Below are 20,308 nucleotides of genomic sequence, written 5' to 3' on the forward strand. Positions count from 1 at the left end.
GCAAGAACTAAATGGAGATTTTATATTTTGCTGTATTACTTTTCCAACGGATACCTGGGTAGTTAAAATTAATCTCTGACTAGGGCCCTCAGATGATCCATGGGTGGATGCTGACTCTGTGCCCATTACTGACAATTTATCATGCAACTGAAGCTTTTGGTGACCATGTGATTGTTGACCCTGTATAGCAGCATTTCTTCATAAATGTGTTGTGTAATTTGTTGGATTCCATCCTAATAATCTGTCTGTATCAAGAAAGCCACTAAAACCGAACTAGTCCTGATGGATTGCTGGATTCGGCTACAAATATGATCACTGCTTCACAATTTGCAAGAATAAATACAAAATTCCCAGACAAAAACTATGTTTAAGTAGAATTAAAGGTAAGAGTAAATATCTGCAATTTAAGGTAAACTACAGAGATGTTATAATTGTTCCAAAAATAATCTTATAACCCCAGGAAATTCACAGGTTAAACTTAAAAGAATTCCAAAAGAATTCCAAACATTTTAAGGGTATGTACATGCAGAGTTAGGACACTCAGACAACCACTGAGAAATATGAGAGATCTTTCTCAAAATCACCACCAACTGAGGGCAGCTGTGGTTTCAGTCCCATTGAGAACAATGGAAGATGGCTACCATTTTGAAAGAAGGCAGTTCTTTGTGGAATTCTCAGTAGGAAACTACTGTATCCTTCAGCCTCTCCTGAAAGATGAACTTTCAGCTATGAAGAATAATGAGAAAAAGTGCTCATACATTCTAAAACAAAATATTCAGATGTAAACAATACAAGAGATTAGAGTGAGTTTTAAGTATATCAGAAGTTTGAACGTGTTGTGTTACTGAGATCATTGGGGGAAATAAAAAATAAAAAAGTCTGAAACTGGTTACTAAATTTCTTTATGAACCCATAGGAATTTCAATTCCTAAAGTAATGAACAGATTTACTTGTAAATTCTCAGAAATTCATTCTGTACTCAGACTCTTCAGAGTAAGTGCTGTAGATTTAGTGAGGATACGTTATATTTTTCATACATTCCCAAAAGAAGAGTTTTAATCTCTACTTCAAGTGCACAGCACAACACATCCTTAATTATGGATTTACTACTATCTCCGTAATAGATTATAGGACAGCCAATAGCTCTGAATGCAGCTGATTCTATTCTAAGTCTGCTCTGAAATGCACTTTTTAGCATTTGTCACTCCCTGGAGGTTTCTTTTAGCAGATCAAAGAGGAATTCCTTGAATCACCCTCTAGGGAGAGATTTTCTTTTTATAGTAGTGATTTGAATAGCTTTTACTTTGATAAAGTTTCTTCACTCTCCCTCACCAGCTCTTCCTGTTTTTTTTCCAGACAGACTCCGTTTCAACAGCACATTCAGCAAATCCGTATGTTTTGTAGAACAGTAAGTGGTAATGTGATTACAGATACCTAAGTTACCATCATTTAGTTTTATTTGTACGATTGATTTGGCAAACTTTCTGCCTGAAATGTGGAACATTCATTAGGTGCTTGTACCTGTAGTGGCTTATGGAAATTATTCTCTTATTGCCCTATGTTCAAAGCTCACAAAGTGTAGCTCACTGTGTTAGGGGTTGTACAAACACATCATAGTAGATGGTCTCTAGGTTTACTTGGCCCTGCCTCAACATGGGGGGAGGGAAGGGGGCTGAACTAGTGACCTCTTGAGGTCCCTTCCAGCCTTACATTTCTATGAACCAGATGGCTCTTGATCTGCAAGGAAACTATACTCCTTTTCTATGTCATGCTACCGCTACTGCTAAACAATTAGTAGGCACTGTGGATGAAAGCTCCATTAACTATTTGAAATTGCACACAACTGGAGCCTCCTTTTCAAATAAACTTCCCACTTCAGAGAGTTCTGAATTAAGATTAGGAGGTGGCATAGTTTTCCCACTCAAATGTAGGGCAAAATGCCATAGAACACACTGCGCTATGAGAAAAACTATGGGTGCATATACGCTTCAATAAAAGATCCGCAGCACAGCTGCAGTTTGTCTGAGTCAGTTGACTTGGGTTCAGTGTAGACCAGGGGTTGGCAACCTTTCAGAAGTGCTGTGCCGAATCTTCATTTATTCACTGTAATTTAAGGTTTCGTGTGCCAGTAATACATTTTAACATTTTTAGAAGGTCTCTTTCTATAAATCTATAATATATAACTAAACTATTGTTGTATGTAAAGTAAATAAGGTTTTAAAAATGTTTAAGAAGGTTCATTTAAAATTAAATTAAAATGCAGAGCCCCCCGGACTGGTGACCAGGACCCATGGAGTGTGAGTGCCACTGAAAATCAGCTCGTGTGCCACCTCCAGCATGTGTGCCACAGGTTGCTTACCCCTGGTGTAGACAGTCAGGCTTGGGCTGGTAAAAATAAAAACATATACAGAAGAACCTGTACTTCCAATGCTCACACAGGATATGGGAAATTGACGCTTCAGCCAGGCAGCGGGGCTCCCACAGTCAGATTTCATGCAGATTTTTATGTTTTTTGATTGAAGAAGTTTGAGGTTTTTGATCATGGAAAACTAGGATCCCTGATGAGAACTCACAAATATTTCCTTGTCTTTGTCCTATCAGCAAAAACATTGATTTATAAAAAACAGGCCACTGTCAACAGAGAAATATACAAATTTCTGAGTTTATCTAAACCATTAGGTAAACTGGTTTATTTTAAGCCATTTTTCTGTTCTATGCAATAACATTGTATTTGTAAGCATCTATGAAGTAAACAAAAATACATAGTAACAGAGGGCATGATGTATTCTGTAGCATGTTATGTGTAAGTAAAGACGTCCACATACCAGGACACCTCACTACAACACTGTGCTATTCTTTATTCAGAAGGGGAGAGATATAGGGTGTTAATATTAGCCAGAATGTATTAAAGTGAGATGGGGAACCAACAGCCTATTGAGATCCCCAACCTGTACCGGGGTAGGAAAGAAGCTGAGGTCATATGATATCACAACGCAGACAAAAAAAATATCAAAAATCAAAACCCAGCTTGGAAGAGCATTGGAATTTCAGTGGCAGGGAAGTTGACAAATTTTATGGCACACACTCTTGGGTGGAACAAGTGGATGAGACAAAGTCCATACTTAAAAGAGGTTGTGGGTAAGACCTCACCTTCTGACAAACACAGTGCACTGTTTGTTCAGAATAAAAACTGTTTGATTTTTTTCCTTACCTAGTGGAGATAGTATCATACATTTTATATAAAAGAGAATGTGTTAAGTTATTCTTCAGCTGAATGTAGAACACAAAAAAGTGTGTGTGTGTGAATGTACTCATGTTAAAGCAAAGTTTATGACTACCATGTACATGCACAAGGCCCTGCTTGTATTCACTTTCATCCAGTCAGGAGGCAATCTGGCTTATCAGACAGAATCCAGAGCACAGAAGAGCAAGTGTGCCAGTCATACTTTGCAAAGATATCTCATTCCTTTGGAGTGAAACAGCATTAAAGGCTATGACAGGAAATGTAAAATCTGCAAAACAGAGTCCAAGGTTGTGTCCTGAGGGAGTTGTAAACAAATGGGGAACTCTGTGCTAGAACACAATGTCACCAAATCCAACGCAGAGTCTTGCAAGGCCCAAGTTGTCAGAGTATGAAAATGGATTGGTTTTCCAGCGTGTTTGGTAACTTTTTCTCATTAGTCTTCAGTGGCAGCAGAGACCAGTTGATTTAATGCATTACACATTAAATTGTCTCTTAGATGTGAGTAGAAATTTTTTCTCCAAGATCTCTCTTATTATGTACCAAAGGGATCCTCATGTTTGAGGTGAAGAACACTGCTGGAGGTTCAAGGGTACAAGGTGCTGGGTTGACAGTTCTGAAGACTTAAGTTCTCCATTTATCCATAGAACAGGGAGAATACAGGGAGCAAAAGCCCCTCACTGCCTTGCTAAACATCGATTTCATCAGTAAACATCGATTTCAGCACACATTGAAATCGAAAAAAAATTCCAACAGTAACAGTCGGTGACTCGGTGCAACACCTTGCACCTGCAGTGATCAGATGTCACCGACCTTGCAGCAGCACAGAGAACATTCTGCAGCCCTGTGGTTATGGGAAGGAGGGAAGGACCAGTATTGTGACAGTGGAGCTGCAGATGGCTCCTTGCACAGCCAGAAGGCCAGTGACACTGGATTCCTATAGGCACATGGTGTGTGGAAGGCTGCAGTCTTGGCAGGGCAGAGCAGAGAACTTGAGCCAGGGCCATGAGAAGGCCAAACCCCAGCTGTGTGGGAGGCCATCCCACTGCTGAATGCCTCCTGCCCGGGGATGGAGCCGTTCAAGTGGGGAGGTCTCCTCAGCGACTGGAGGCTCATCTTCCTCTTCCTCCTTGCAATCCTGGTCAGTGGTCTCTATTCTGCCCCACCAGGACTGCAGCCTTCCCTACACCTTGCATCTGCTGGGATCAAGTGTCATCAGTCCTGCAGCAGCACTAGAGTGACCAGACAGCAAGTGTGAAAAATCAGGACAGAGGGTGGGGGGTAATAGGAGCCTATATAAGAAAAAGCCCCAAATATCAGGACTGTCCCTTTAAAATTGGAACATCCGATCATCCTAAGCAGCACAGGGAGCCATTTGCCGCTCTGCTGTCACGGCCCTGCTCATTTACTCCCAGCCAAGAGTGCTGGAGCCCACCCTGGTCAGGAACTGTTCAGAAGTGAGGTGGCCTCCCCTGCAGCCCAGAGCGTGTTCTCCTCCTTGCAACCCAGGGTGTCTGCTCTGCTGGCCCAGGACTATAGTTTCCCCTGTACATTTTGCCCTGGTGTCTTCGGCCCCGCTGCTCCACAGGGAGCTCCCTGCAGCCCTGCTATCAGTGCTGGCAACCCCCTGTAGCCCTGCCTCTCAGCGCTGACTAGCCCTAATCCCAATTCTACTCCCTCAATTTCCCACAACTTTAAAAATACAGTGAAACCTCACTATAACATGACGTTTGGGTTCCAAAAACTTCCATCGTGCTAAATGCAGGGTCGTGGTATAGTCGGGTTTCAAACCAGTCAGTTTGTCAGTGGTCCCCAAAGCGGTGCATTGATGTGCGCCGCCTAGTGCCCAGCAGGGGAGAGGAGCTGTGGCCCCTGCCTGCCGAGACAGAGAACTCCAAGGCTGCGGGCGCCGGTGCTCTGTGTCCCCGGCAGGTGCAGGGCTGCGGTTTCTCTCCGGCTTCAAGAAGAGCCGCAGCCCAGCGCCTGCCAGGGACAGAGAACTCCGAGGCTGCGGGCACCGGTGCTCTCTGTTCCTGGCAGGCACAGGGCCACAATTTCTCTCCGGCTTCAAAAGGAGCCGTGGCCCCCCACCTGCTGAGGACAGAGAGCACCGGCGCCTGCAGCCTCGGAGTTCTCTGTCCCAGGCAGGCGGGGAGCTGCGGCTCCTTTTGAAGCCGGAGGGAAGCCGCGGCCCTGCACCTGTCGGGGACAGAGAACTCCGCCACCTGCAGCCCTGAAGTTCTCTTTCCTCCGCAGGCGAGGGGCCGCGGCTTCTCTCCCCTGCCATGGTGTTGGGGACCACTGGTACTGTACAGTACTGTGAAAACATTATCTAAATTGTATCTGCCTTAATGGGGAGCCAACCTATGATTGCGTTACATGTGATTTCATGTTATAGCGGGGCGCATTATAGCGGGGTTTGACTGTAATTAATAATCAGGGGGAAAAAATGAAAAAATCAGTATCAATTGTCAAAATTTGAAAAATAATAAAAATTGAGTTCTGCCAAGCCTATTAATATGTCTTAATCTTGACCTGGATGTATCACCTTCTACAGAGGAGAAATTAGTTCAAGCTTCCATGCCAAATCCATGGTCTAGCTCATGAAATTGTCAGCCAAAGTGCCAAGGAGGATGATGGCTTCTGTGATGGACTATAAAATCCACCTTTACACAGACATATAAAATCCCCTTTACATAGGCCCATGAAAAGTGGTCAGCTGGCATCAAGTCAGCCAGCACTGATCCAGCCTAGGTTTGAACCAATGTTAAAAGACTTTGGATTCCATTTCTCCCTCTCTCTCTAGTTCTGGCTCTGCCACTGACATACTATGTTACCTTGAATATGTCACATCAGCTTTTTGTGCCTCAATTTATTTTTCTGCAAAATAGAGATAAGGATACAGACCTTTCTTTGTAAAGTGCTTTGAGATCTATGGATGAAAAGCACTAGGTATGAGCTGGAGTGTTTTACAGATATTATTAATGATACTTCAGGTATCTATAGCCCCAGATAAACTATATTGTTTGTCTACATAAATCTCTCAAAATCCAGAACTTCACAATTGGGGGCAGGGTAATCCTAATTTATACCAGAGCTCCCTCTTCACTGGAAAAAAGGGCCCATTTCAAATATGCAAGTGTGTGAAATGTAGGGAACTTTTTGGTGAAATAGCCTCATTTTGTAATGCAAAATTTCAACCCTCAAATTTCAAATAGTTTTGAATTTAATTTGAATTTAATCTAGCTTCTTGCTGCATTTGCTCTATAGCAGGGGACAGATGGTACCATTAAAATAAGAGACACACCCATATCCTCCTTTCCCCTGTGCACATTCTTCTGATTTTGGAAGCTAGCTTTTTTTCTGAGATTCTGCAAGTTTAAGGGTGTGTCATCATGATGGCTGGAAACGGTATGTGATTAAATACGTGACCTCATGACACTCACCCCAATCAACTCTTCTTCCCCTCATTCTCCGCCCTCTTCCCCACAGTACAGAGGACATTCCTCTTTTACCTTGAGAGTTGAATCTGTGGTACAGGAGAGGTAAGGGGAAGATTCTGAAGTACTACTCTGTTTTTGAAAGAGACAGCTTTCCTCTTCCTAAAATGGCAGAATGTTCTCCTTTCCACGAGACAGCCAGAATACAATCACACAATCCTGCAATATGCCAGCCTGCATAAAGAGTAATTTTAACTCCATCCCTGACATTAGAATGGGGAGCAGCTAGGCTTTTCCTCAACAAGACTACATGAACTCATGCTGAGATAAACCCTTAATTTAAATCAGATTAGGCTGGATATGGTCCAAAACAATGTGGGAATAGCTACCAGTAAATGAAAATCTTAATCTGGAAACTAGTGACATCCAGTTCCAATCACTGGCTCCCAAATGTTTATGAATAATCAAAACAGGCTCTAAAGAATGTACTTTGTGAGAAGATAGATAAGGATTGCTTGGGAATATATCTGCAAAATGAGCATGTGGAGAACAGCAAGTTGAAGAAGGGTTCCAGGGAGCATTTGGAGGCCGAGAATGAAGAATGAGATGAGACTAAGAAGAGCCAGATGATAAAGCATGTAAAATTAGTGGAGAATAGGACTACCAGACACCTTGCGTTTTGTCAGGGACATTTTCCATGTTATAACCCTTATACGTTACACAATGTTCCAGCTTGAAGGAAATAGGCAGCTGATTATCTCATGGCCACATGGCTCCCCCATGGTCAAGGGAGCTCAGATGCTGCTCTCCTGTATTAACTCTTAAGCATGGTCACCATATTTTCTGTGAAATAGTTAATTTGAAAAGACATCTTTCAGGTATGGCAAAAAAACAATATCTTACAATCAGATAGATTTTATGCTGATGATGTGATGATTAACTTAGTGCTCCCTTGATTTAATGTACTGGCACTTGGATGACTTTTAGGAACAGGGTTCTACTGAAAATTACTGAGATTGGCCTCTGCTCACATGTAGTCCAGGTAAGCTTTTATTAAAAACACAGTTGTTTGTCCTATGAAATCTCATCACTATTGTTCCAAACACAACAAAATGAATTATGTCACTTTGTGATAAGAGCTCTAGAGCTTTACAACACCAATTATCCTCCAGGGTGTGTTCCACTGAATGGTATTTGCTTCCTGCAGGAAATAGACTTCCAAGCTGCAGAGATGTCTGCAGGACTATATGTTATGTACAGATGCAGACATCCCCATATAAACCCTTACCTAAAGCCCATTGAAATCACTGGAGATATCCAAGCCCCTCATTTGCTGTAGGTTTTTGTTTCAGTAATACATCAACTCTGCTGTTTGCAAAGGGTTAAAAACTTTTACTAAACAAATAAGTTGTGGCAACACTAAACTACATAGATCATCCTGCATCTTCTCATGAAAGAAAATGACCTGTGACCACTTAATGTACAATGCAAACTGAAAAGCATTTCATAGCACAGAGTACACGTAATTCAGAATAAAAACATTTGGGGGAATAAAATACAACAACATATCAGAATCACACAGGCGTGAGAAAAATATTATTTTCAGGCTGAGTCTGAGACCTGTACCAATTTAAGTGATTTTGGCCCTTCAGGAGTCTTTATAGTAAATTGGACCCTCATCCTCTGCTAAACTGTGACTTTAAGAACTTGAATCAATAATTAAGTCTATCATCCCAATGGTATCTGGAAAAGAGGCTTAATTTTCTGCAAGGGGGAATGGAAATACTGCTGACTTCCTAGCAGGGTAACAAATCAATGACGCAGCAATAGGCAGCTGAAAGCAGATTGCTTTTAATCTCTTAAACCTTAATATATGCACAAATTGAAGTGGAATCATTGTGACCTTAGTAGTTTCCATATTGTAGAGTGTTTATGCTCATTTTATGTATGCAGCTCTGAATGATTAGAGAACAAATTTTAGCTATGTTTATCAATAAAAAAGACCCTAAGCTACCAAATTCAGATCCAAAATGTGAACCTCATTAGCTCATGGTGTACAGACCTAGGATTTTGGTTCTGGAATACATATAAGGAATGGTAAATGATTACAGATTATATATGTATGTGTATGTTTGCTTATCTTCTAATTTCCATATTTAAAGGTTCTGATTTCATTGTTATTAGGGTTTACCAAAACATTCTATCAGCTATCCATCCACCTGTAGACCTTATAGACAAAATTACAGGCACATTGTTTTCATCACTTGCATTGAACCTTATTAAACTGTACTTTCAGTCTCTTAATGACTACTGCAACAATGGATTTTGAACAATCTAAGGTGCATTTTTGCAAGAAAAATGTATCTGCTTTGAGCACCTGAAACATTTTATTTGTAAATGAAACCTTGGACTTAAAATCATCGGAGAAATAATTCTTAAACTGGAAGTATGTGTGGCACTCTGTACCTCAAAGCAGCACCCTGGAACCCCCATATTCACCACCGTCACATAATATGTTCTGTACAAAATATGCCTTGTGAGGTATCATTTTAAAATTCTTGATCTGTTGAACTTTAATATCCTGTTGGATTGTATGTTCTATCATTGTATGTGAAGTCATGAAGTTTTGCACTGTCTGTGTTACTGAAATATGTTTGACGTTGGGAACACCCACAACCAGCCTTTTAGGTACAACAATGGAGTAGCCAGATGTGCTCATGTCCATTAAAGGGAATCCAGACTCCCAACAACCATCCCAGAAGACTTCTCAGAGAGATCATATAGACTATAGAGGCTGCTTAACCAATAGGGGTGGATCTCCATGTTACAAGCATAGATCTTTCCAGCAAGCTGGAAGAAACTATCAAGCGGGGAAGTGACATTATGACTTGGCCTCACTCTCCCCACAACTCAACACCTGGAAACATGTCTGGAGGACAAAGACTTTCAACTGGGGAGGGTGGTCCTGGGCTGGAAGAGAGTTCCAGCCTGAGTACTGAAGATCTGTGACCTGTTTATACTATCTGAGTGAGACACTGCTCCATTCAAATCCTGTTTAATTCACAGAACTCAGATAGCAAATTTACTTTTATTTCTTAGGTAATCAACCTTGATCTCTATACGTACTACTTATAACCACTTAAAATCTCTCTTTCTGTAGTTTATACATTTGTTTTATATTTTACCTAAAACAGTGTGTTTTGGTTGAAGTGCATGGGAAATCTCAGCTCAGTTTACAAAGGCTGGTGTGTCCTCTCCACATGGAGGAAGGTCAGACTGGGTAATGAACTTACACTAGTCAGGCTTCTGTCCAGGGCAAGGTAGTACAGTTCTGGGGTGCAAGGCTGGGGAGTTTGGGGGAATTAGCTGAAGCCTTCTATTGTTGGTTCATGAGTGGTTAGGAGAAGCATTTGTGCAACTCAGTTGGGTGTGTCCCTGCCTGTGGATGTCTGCGTAGGTGCAGTACCTGCCAGAGGCTTGTAGCTTGCCAATAGCATCACAGTTTAAGAATGAGCTCAGGTTGGTGGGACAGAGGACTCAGTGGTCCTGCAGTCCAGGCTTCAACCTGGGAAAACCCGTCACACTATGTCAAAGGCCAGAACCTGAAATCTAATACTCCTGGGGATTTTTGGGATACGTTTAGATTAGAAACCCTGGATCTGAGCCTAGCCCTACAGTTTTGGTTCTTAGTCAAATTAAGAATGAAAACGGGTCTGGTTTCTAGTTTCTAGTGAGATATACAACCAATCTCATAAGAATTCAACACCATGTGTTACCAGTCTTGCAAAACCAGCTCATTTAATGGAGATGTCTAGTATCTGCCTCCTCTGACCCTGAAAAGCACAACTCTTTACTTCAAATCATATATTCTCACAATCATCATCTTATTTAAATTAATTGTCCTAAGAAAGTGCAAAAAAACAATGCTCTCAAACTTCTGAAGTGGAAAATAGAACGAGCAGCAGCACTCCGAGTGTAGAAAACCGTCCTACCAAAGAGAAGCATCTCAGACCTGCTCTTCAAAGCCTGGTGAATTTTACAAGACAACCCTCTTGAACAATCACTACGTGACACAGGCTCCCCAGAATTTTTGGTCCACTTGTTCTGCACTTGGTACTCACCACTGTCCTCCACTAATTCTTTCACTCTGCATGAACTACTATCATAATTTTCAGTGCCAAACATTTTCCTTTGGTTTTGCTTACTTCTTTATCAACTGTCACCTCACACAATGAGAGAGGCATCATTACATGCTAAAAAGACAGTTCACTTATCTCTTGAAATAATTTTAGTTTTTGTTTTGTTCTGAGGCTGCCTGTCCCTCAAATATCCCCAATTTCCTCTGTAAACACACAGCACGAGTGAATTTGTTAGCGTCATTGTCCCTCACCTGTTAATGTGTCTCTCTTGAGGCTTATTTAAAGCATACGTTTTAATAAAAGATTTCTTCAAAATGAGAGCAAAATCCCAAGAGAACAGCTTGATACTTTGACACCCTTAAATCTGAAATCAAACCCTAGCCCCAAATCTTCAACATTTCATGCATGTCTATTACTTTAGTACATTCCCTAAGCCACAAATTCTAGCCTAAATGTAATCCAGCTCTGAACACTGCTTCTCTGACCCATCTCTAACAGAGTTCATTTACCAGCAGCACAGCTGATTTATAACCAAGCACGAACTAGAGACAGTTATGGATTTCAAAAAGAAAGGGCCTTACCTTGAGAAACAAGGCCCCCTTGGAAGCCAAGGAGTCTGTTCCTTTTCCATTGGGGTAACAGTGATAGGCAGCATCCATAATTGGGTAGCGGCTGGCAAAAAGCAGGCCACTGTTAACAAACTTAAAGCTGCAGCAGCCATGGCAGCCATAGACCCCAACATCATATAGAATGTATTCAAAATAGTGATGGAGCTGCTGTTTCAACTTCTCTGCTGCTCTTTTGTCAAATACTTCCTGCAAGCACAGGAAGTCCAAGTTGGCAGGGAAGAACGCAGAGATCTCATGGTCAAAGATTTCATCCATATGCTTCTTTTTCCTCACAGAGGTCTTCTTCATGACCGAGGCTTTGTAAAGGAGCTTGTTGTTGATGTTACTTTGGTCCACTGTGCCATCTCCAATGCGAACCTTAACCAGGGACTCTCGCGAGGCAGTGTAGCTGTCTAAACTCCCAGAATCTCCTTCTTTTTGTTTATGGTTGGGTATTTGACCCTTTGGGCTCTCTATTTCACCTTCCAAGGAGTGTTCTGCTAGGCTACTGATATTAGCCTGGCCACTAATGGCATCCACTTCTGTGTCTGAAATGTGGCCATTATCCTCCCCACTTATGCGCACGATACATGTGTTGTTGTCCTCTCCCTCATTTAGTTCCCCTCCAGCTTTAGTATCTCTGCTATCCTCACTGTTATTTGAGCCAGAATTGTCTCCCTTGTACTCTACAGATGATGTCCTTTTGATGCCTACACTGACAGCACGATTAGTGCTATCTCCAACTTGGGGAGAGGCCAAGCTGCTGAAACTGGCTGCACTGATGGATGTGTTAGTGGGGGAATCTATATATATTTTTATCTGTGGTCTGCTTGCCCCATTTCTGATTCTTCGCCCAATTTCTCTAGCCCGTGCCTGTGTGCTGAACACATTGTTAAATCTTGCCAGAGAGTCTGGTAGCAGACAAACATTGGCACTACCAAAGCAGAAGCTTTTCCCATTGCCTGCAGCTTTCCATTCAGTAAGTAGTGTAGCACCATTGGCCTGGCTCTTGTCTCCTAGCCTGGAGTAGATATATGGCCTTCTAGCTGACTGGAGAGGTGACCATAACAAGAAGCCAACCAGGGCAAAAGGAAGAGATGCCAACAGCAGTGCCAAGTAGATAGGAGTGGTAATAATAATGCAGAGTGCTTGAAAGTAGCATGGATCGTCTGCCCTTTGACGTTTCTCATAGGTGGTAGGAACAAAGGAGGCAACAAGCCTGTCTGCAAACCAATAACATGGGAAAATCAGGCCCCAGGAAAAGGAATGCAGAACTGATAGAAAGCTGTTGGGAAATGGGGAAGTGTACAAAACCATTGCAACTCAGTTATGACAACACCTCAGGGACTACTACATGATGTCACTGTCAACCATCCATCAGAACACTGGGGTGGAGGTAAGGGAAAAATTGTCCAGCCAACCGTTTGGGTTTCCAAGTGTAGTAAACACGTATCACCTTAAGAGCACCATTTCACTTTGTCAAGTAAGAGGGAAACAAGGCCAGTGTCTCTCTGTCTTTTTGGCACCTATATTCTTCAAAGGAGGTCATTGCTCACTGCAAGGTACCATAATGAATCTCAGATGGGGCAGATGAAAAACCTGTAGAGACAAAAAAGTAAAAATAGACTTAATATTTACGCAAGGTTTGAAGCATGTTTTTCACCCACTCACACCAGTTTTTCTTCTAAGTCAATGGTTATTTTCCTTTTGGTTGTTGTCATTTCATTTTAAATGGCAATGTGACTGTCCGCTAAATATTGGGTGATATCTTCTTTCAGCTATTTGAAGTAAATCTGCAGTAACTCCATTCACTTGTACCTCTCAACCTGGCCCATTCAACGCAAATGAGCTTAAGGTTGCCATGAAAATTATAACACTGAATTCTCTGCTGTTGCAAATTTGAAGTCTTAACCTGAGTACAACATTAACAGTTTTTTTGAATTTTATAATCTCTCTCTCTTTGAAGGCTGCAATGTTATTTAAATCAAATGTATTTACATCTCATCAAATTCCATTCGCCAGTTATTTGTAGGTAGTTCTAAAACAGTATTATATTTAGCATCTTATCACTTAAGTTAATCAGTCTTGGAGTGACATAAAAGTCCTTGGATGAACAAGAAGAGATTTATGTGAGTTGGGTTTGAAGGCAAAGGCACATTGTGATAAAGGGCTGAGAACAATTTGATATTTGTTTACCAAAACAAAAAAGTCTTAGCTATGTTGTTCTCTAAAATTTGCATTAGGGTAGCTACAATTATGGCAACTCCACTCTGCTCAAACGGAGATACAGGGGAGTTAACCAACAGGTGGACAGCAGTGAAGATAGGTAATCAGTACAGCCATGATAAAGGAGCATGAAACCTGAAATAAGAGAGTAAGCATGAATAAAAGGATTTTGTATTCTTCATCTTAGGCTAAATAAATTCAAATCAGTGTCTTTGTCAACACTGCTAGTAAGACTTTGGAGTGACAAGGGTTTTTCATTTTTTGAATAAAATTCCCTTCTAGAATTGATTTCTATAATTCTAAAACCTAGAATTTCTACAGTATTAAGCCAAGCTGACTAAAGACATACCAAATGAGAAAGAGCAGGGATATAGTGAGCTATGCTACAATGCTCATTTCTTTCCTTTCATACTTGGGGAGGGGACAAGATGAGGATTGCTAGAGAATACGGTCACAGCTAATATTTGGGGCTGGATCCACTGATAACTACTTGGGCAATGACAGTGAATTTAAGTGGTTTAGTGCATATTTAGCTCTTATAAGGGCCAGAAACTAATGGGCATTTCTATTAAATGTGTTATAGCAAGCAAAACAACTACATAGCAAGAATAAGTATAGCTATTGAGAGAGTGAACATGTGCAGAAGCTTGGGTTAGACACTGCACTGATATATTATTAGCGGAAAAACACAGTTCCTCAATTTTCTTTCACTATGTAAATTTCCCTCCCTTTGGACCAAGCTCTTAGTATTGATTTATGTTGCCATCGCTAACACATTTCTTTGCTATGTTTAACATGAAGTACCAGACTGCAGCCTCAGAGTCTCCTGTACAGGTCAACAGTAATAAAAAAAAATTAGACAGTTATCATTTGTGGTTTCAATAGTTCTCCCTCTTTCCCTGCCATGTTATCTGTTTAAAAGGGATGAGAAATTCTTCCCTAGTTCTAAGTTTTCTTTCCATTGTGATAAAACCTTCACATCCCATTTCTACAACCGAAGACTTGAAACAATGATCATTAAGGTGAACTGGAATTCCTCTCCACACAAAACTATCATCGGCAATGAGCCTGTTTTGTTCTGGGAAGTGCAAACAAAAATCTAAAATACCAAGTCATTAGGCTGAGTTTTTTTTCTATATGACAATGCCTTGTAAAATCCGACCACTACATTTAAGAGGAAATTTAAGTTCTTTCCAAAAATTACATTTCAGCCCCACTCCTTCTTCCACGCAGGTAAAAGGCTGAACTTCCATTGACTTCAGCGACAGTACAGGAGGATCTGAACCTTTACTAAGGATGTGGAACATTCCCTATTATTTTAATTAAAAAATGGATGCCTAGAGTGCTTGGTTTGGAGGATGTGATAAGATTCACTTTTGCAAATCTTTGATCCTTCTCTGGAGCAAAGAGCTTAGAAGGCTATGCATCAGATCTGAATCTGATTTTAGATTCCCTGGGACCACAGGTTAAAGTTTCAGCATCAGCTAAGTTATTCAACCTTTTGAAGGAAGATGAACTGAGTTTCTTGCACAGTTTTTACTGTGTGGTGGTCAGATGGATGAGACCAAGTCAATCCCGATTCAGAAATGCACTTAAGCACATGCTAAAGCTCCTATTGACTTAAATGGGACTTCACCACATGCTTAAATGCTTTGTTGAATAAGATGCCTGAAAGCTGAAGTTCTTGTCTGTTTTATGTGAACAGTGAAAATCCCATGAGAGTGTTCATAAAAGCAGGGGTTTGCCCTTCAACCAAAATTCCATCAGCTTGAATCTCCTCTCATTTACATTAGTGGAATAACTATTTAAGTCAATAGTAATACATCAGCAAAAAAAATAGTGTAGAGAGGAGAATCTGGCTCACCGTCAATGCTCCACACAAGTACGGATATAGCAACACTAGGAAGAGGGTTCAAATGAAAAATTAAAAAGAGTCCCTTTCCCTAAATAGCTGACACCAAGTCTCTGAGAAGAGTCATATTCTCCCCATCACTCAAAAGCTAACTACACCCTTTGCTAATGTCAGAAGGCCAACATTATTCACTGGAGTTTCAGTGAGCCCTACAAGTCTCTCAGTTCTCTGGGCTGATGGAAGTGCTCCAGCATCTCAGAATCTGACTGAGAAGCGTCAATTTTTTTAAAATCAGCTCAACACATTTTTCATAATATCATAAACAACATAAAATCAGTTACTCAATTTAAAGAAAAGTCTTATTTTTCAAGTATGAAGCAACTGACTTACTATTTATCATCTAACTGTTGTTGGGACAATGGGGTGGTGCTGATGGAGAAAAATACATTTGCTCTCCTGAATTTTTCCAAAAGATTTTAGGGCTTTTAAAATAATGTAATGAGACTACACAAAAAGGAGTCTTTCCAGTCTTGCATGTACAAATCAAAGTAACTTAAACTCCATCCAATTATGTAATTATCCAGTAGACCAGAAGATGTGTGAAGAACCCTCTCTAATCTACTGGGTACTTAAAATGTTTTTTTTTTTAAATCCCTGCCTAATTACATAATTACCCAGTAGGCCTGAAAGGCTCTAATCTGCAACAGTCTCCTGGGTAAATAACACACAATTGTTTGGGGCATGGGAAGAGAGGGTGGAACATGGATTTATATTCCAGTTTTCTGTCTAACAATATGTAAGATTTTGGTGGGACTGATTCTGATCTACACCAGAAGCTCAATTTGAATTTAATATTTCCTCTCTTTTGTACCTCTTTAAAAATACCAAACAAGTAGAACTATGATAGAGACATAATGATTTATCACATCAATTTTCCTTGGACAAAAGCATCCTTAAATAGATCATGGCAGATCCAGTGGCTCACAGGGCGACATATGATTCCTGGTGTCAGTTTTGTAAATAATATAGTTAACACCTACTGGATGACAGGACACCGAAAAGCTAACTAGAGTAGGCCTTCACACACTCAATGCAAGTCTCTTATGGACTTAAGGGTAAATAAACTGCATATTAAGTATTCTTCAAGTGAACCATAATATGATCAATGAAAATGGCTTCAGAGTCAATTATACAAGCATAAAAACCTCTTGCATTCAACATGATCTAAATATGCTGTTGTACAGCTATTTTAAAAAAAAGATGTGTACAAAAAATATTGTTGACTATGACTTCTGATGGCAAAAGCAAATCAATTCAGAGGTTGGGCTGACACTGTTTTAATAACATTTAGCAAGAATGTAGAACTTTGTAAACAGTAAGGGCCTACCTACTGCACACAAACATACAGAAGGACTGAGAACAAACTAGCCCTAACTAAAAATACCTATCGCAATACCCCTGGGGCAGTAAAATATCCCCATTTTACAGAAACTAAGAGAGAAGTTAAGTGATTTCCCCACCACACAATCAGTGGCAGAGCCAGGAACAGATCTCAGATCTCTGACTTTCAGTCCTGTATCTTAGCCACCAGAACATGCGTCCCCCTCTGCCAATCACCTCCAAGATGCACAAAAAGCAAATGAACAAACAGAACAAAAGAAGGGAAGAGATGTGAAATTTGTGCCACTCCAGCTCTCCGTGATGCTAAGAAAGAAATGGCTCTGTATGTGTCAGCGACAGTTTGTGCTTTTGAAAACATGAACAATGATGTCAGTAATCTCTCTCCTAGAGCGGTGGTTTAAATGGAACCTGAGGCTAAGTGCATAATTCCTCATGTTGAAGGATATTACTTGGTAATCCAATGCTTTATTCACAGGGGTTGGAGGGATTAAGGGAGAACTGAAGATTGTGCACTAAACATATTCTTATAGCATACAGAAGGAAAATAACAGTTGTCTTTAGTTGTTTACTAAATGTTTGAAGTCTTAAAAAAACAATTTATTTTTTAAACCTGCTGATGTGGAAGTTCTTGGTTGAAGTGATAGCAAGGCATCTGGTTAAAAGATTTCAACTAAAGATTTTTAGAATCAGTATTTTCTGTTATCTAGAGTGTCTCAAAAAGTGCACTAAAGAGAAGGTGAGGTAATATCTTTTATTGGACCAACTTCTCTTGGTGAGAGAAACAAGCTTTAGTGGTTGGTTGGATTGTTTACTTGCATGTCTTATTAAATTAACAACAGATGCACCTATTAAAAAATTAAATTAAAAATTCCTTATCTACTTGCATAGTGATTTGATGAAGAGTTAGGAGCTTCAGAAATTTTTACTGTAAGTGATTTGGGAGCGTAAATCACATTCTCGAAAGTACCTAAGTGACATAGAAAGTTACATCAATTTGGCTTACACAGTGAGTTTAGTTTCTGAACTGCCTTTTTTGAAAATGGGGCTTAAGCTACTGAACTAAATGGTCCACTGGTTTGATCCACTATGGCAGGTCCTACCTGAGACATCTTTACCACAAAGAGAAGCATCGTCTGTAACCACAATACCATTTAAGGTTTCTGAATTACCATTCTACAATCAAATTTGCATGAGTGTAAAGGATAGAATTTTAAAAAGCTCTTAAATCCCTCAAATCAATGAAATTTAAGCTCCTAAGCAACTTGGGAGCAGTGTTCCCTCTAATTTTTCCCACCCATGTGTGGAATGAATTATGTTATTCATGTGGCAGGGTGGGACTGAGGCATTCGGAGTGTGGGAAGGGACTCGGGGCTGGGGCAGAGGGTTGCGGTGCAGGAGGGTGACGGTTCTGGCTCGGGGTGTGGGCTCTGGGGTGGAGCTGGGGATGAGGGATTTAGGGTACAGTTGGGCTCCAGTGGGGAAAGAGGACTCCCCCATCCAGCTCTCTCCCTACACAGCAGCACCTGCGCTGGGGAAGGGAGGGAGCCTCTCCCCTGGCTACAACAGGCCCAGGCCAGACTGGGTCAGAGGCACTTGTCCCCTGGCCAGCAGGCCCAGGCCAGGCTGGTTTGGGGCCAGGGGAGGGGTGCCTGTCCCCCAGCTAGGGCCGGCGCTTCCATTTAGGCGACCTAAGCAATCGCCTAGGGCGCCAGGATTTGGGAGGGCGGCAGGCTGCTCCGGTGGACCTCCTGCAGGGACGCCTGCGGCAGGTCCACCAGAGCCGCGGGACCAGCGGACCCTCCGCAGGGACGCCTGCGGCAGGTCCACCAGAGCCGCAAGACCGGCAAGCAGCAGAGCATCCCCCGCAGCGTGCCGCCGTGCTAGAGCTAGCCCTGCGCCTAGGGCGCCAAAAACCCTGGCGCCGCTCCTGCCCCCAGCTGCAGCAGGTCCGGGACTGGCCTGGGTCGGGGCCAGGCGAGGGGCGCTGCAGCAGATCTGGAGCTTGGGGAGAGGCATCTCTCCCCGCTACAGCCCTTGGGGAGAGGCATCTCTCCCCGCTACAGCCCTGAGCATCTGCGCAGAGCTTAATAGGCAGCTGCACGGCCATACAGCTTAGAGGGAAATTAGTTTGGTAACTTTTGAAAAATTTACTCTTAGAATCTATTGATTAACTTATAACAGAGTTTGAATACAAAATGATAAACTTAGAGACCTTAAATGGTGTTATTGTTATAGACAATGCGTCTCTCTGGGGTGAAGCTGACTCACCCAAAACTGCCGTACTGGATCAGACAAGTGGTCCATCTAGTCCCATAGCTTCTCTCTGACTATGGCCAGTGCTGGCTGCTTCAAAATTGTGGCCAAGAACCCCATGCAATAGGAAGTTATGATATAACCTGCCCCCAGGTAAAGTTTCCTCCAAATTAGAGTTGTGTAAATAACTAATCTTTTGATTCACTAGCTGTTACAAAAAATTGAAAAAACTCTCATTGTTTTGGATTGACCTAAAATAAAAATAAAAGATGTTTCATTCAACCACAAATTTTTTAAAAAATTTGTTTCCAGTCAAACTAAAATCATTTTGGTTCAGCTTTTTAAGATATTATTTTTTTTAAACTTAAACTAAGTACATTTCCAAACAAAAATAATTTTGAATAAAAAAAAATGTTTTGTTTCCAGACTGTTAAAATGGCACATTTTGATTTTTTTGACTGAAACAATTCAACGGATTCAACACAAATTCACAAAATGTTTTGATCAATCCAAATACGCATTTTTCAGTGAAAAAAGTTTCGGATGAAAAATTTTGTTCAGCTGTACCTCTATTAATTAGAGGTACTAAGCTCTGTTTACAATAGAGGTTGATGTATGCCCTGAAATATGAGGATTCATCTTTTACTTCCAGAATTCATCTTTATCAGGCAGGGAGAATAGAAGTTCCCAATCTACCTTCTGTATATATTACTTTTATCACAGAATCACAGGACTCAAACAGGTCATCTAGTCCAGCCCCCTGGACTTATGGCAAGACTAAATATTATCTACACCATTTCTGACAGGTGTTTGTCTACATCACTGGTAGGCAACCTGCAGCCCATCAGGGTAATCCGCTGGCGAGCCACAAGACAGTTTGCTTATACTGACCGTCCGTAGGCACAGCCGCCCACAGCTCCCAGTTCCAGAGCACTTGCAAACCTTCCCATCTTAGTATCATCTGCAAACTTTATAAAAGTGTACTCTTTGCCATTATCTAAATCAGTGGTTCCCAGACTTGTTTCACCACTTGTGCAGGGAAAGCCCCTGGTAGGCCAGGCTGGTTTGTTTACCTGCCAAGTCCATAGGTTTGGCCGATCGCCTGCTCCAGTACAATGGGAGCTGCTGGAAGCGACGCGGGCCGAGGG

At 41.4% G+C, this 20,308-nt stretch overlaps 1 protein-coding gene across 1 annotated transcript in view; it reads right to left on the minus strand.

The window, feature by feature from the left end:
• Nucleotides 1–20,308, minus strand: part of SMPD3 (sphingomyelin phosphodiesterase 3) — a 239,485-nt gene that overhangs the window by 56,068 nt on the left and 163,109 nt on the right. Inside the window, exon 3 of the mRNA XM_030581867.1 lies at nucleotides 11,402–13,027. Within this exon, the coding sequence (XP_030437727.1) occupies nucleotides 11,402–12,745 (1,344 nt within the window). The 5' untranslated portion in view covers nucleotides 12,746–13,027. The remainder of the gene's footprint in view (nucleotides 1–11,401; nucleotides 13,028–20,308) is intronic.

This window comes from Gopherus evgoodei, chromosome 12 (assembly GCF_007399415.2).
Source record: "Gopherus evgoodei ecotype Sinaloan lineage chromosome 12, rGopEvg1_v1.p, whole genome shotgun sequence".
Taxonomy (NCBI): Eukaryota; Metazoa; Chordata; order Testudines; family Testudinidae; genus Gopherus; species Gopherus evgoodei.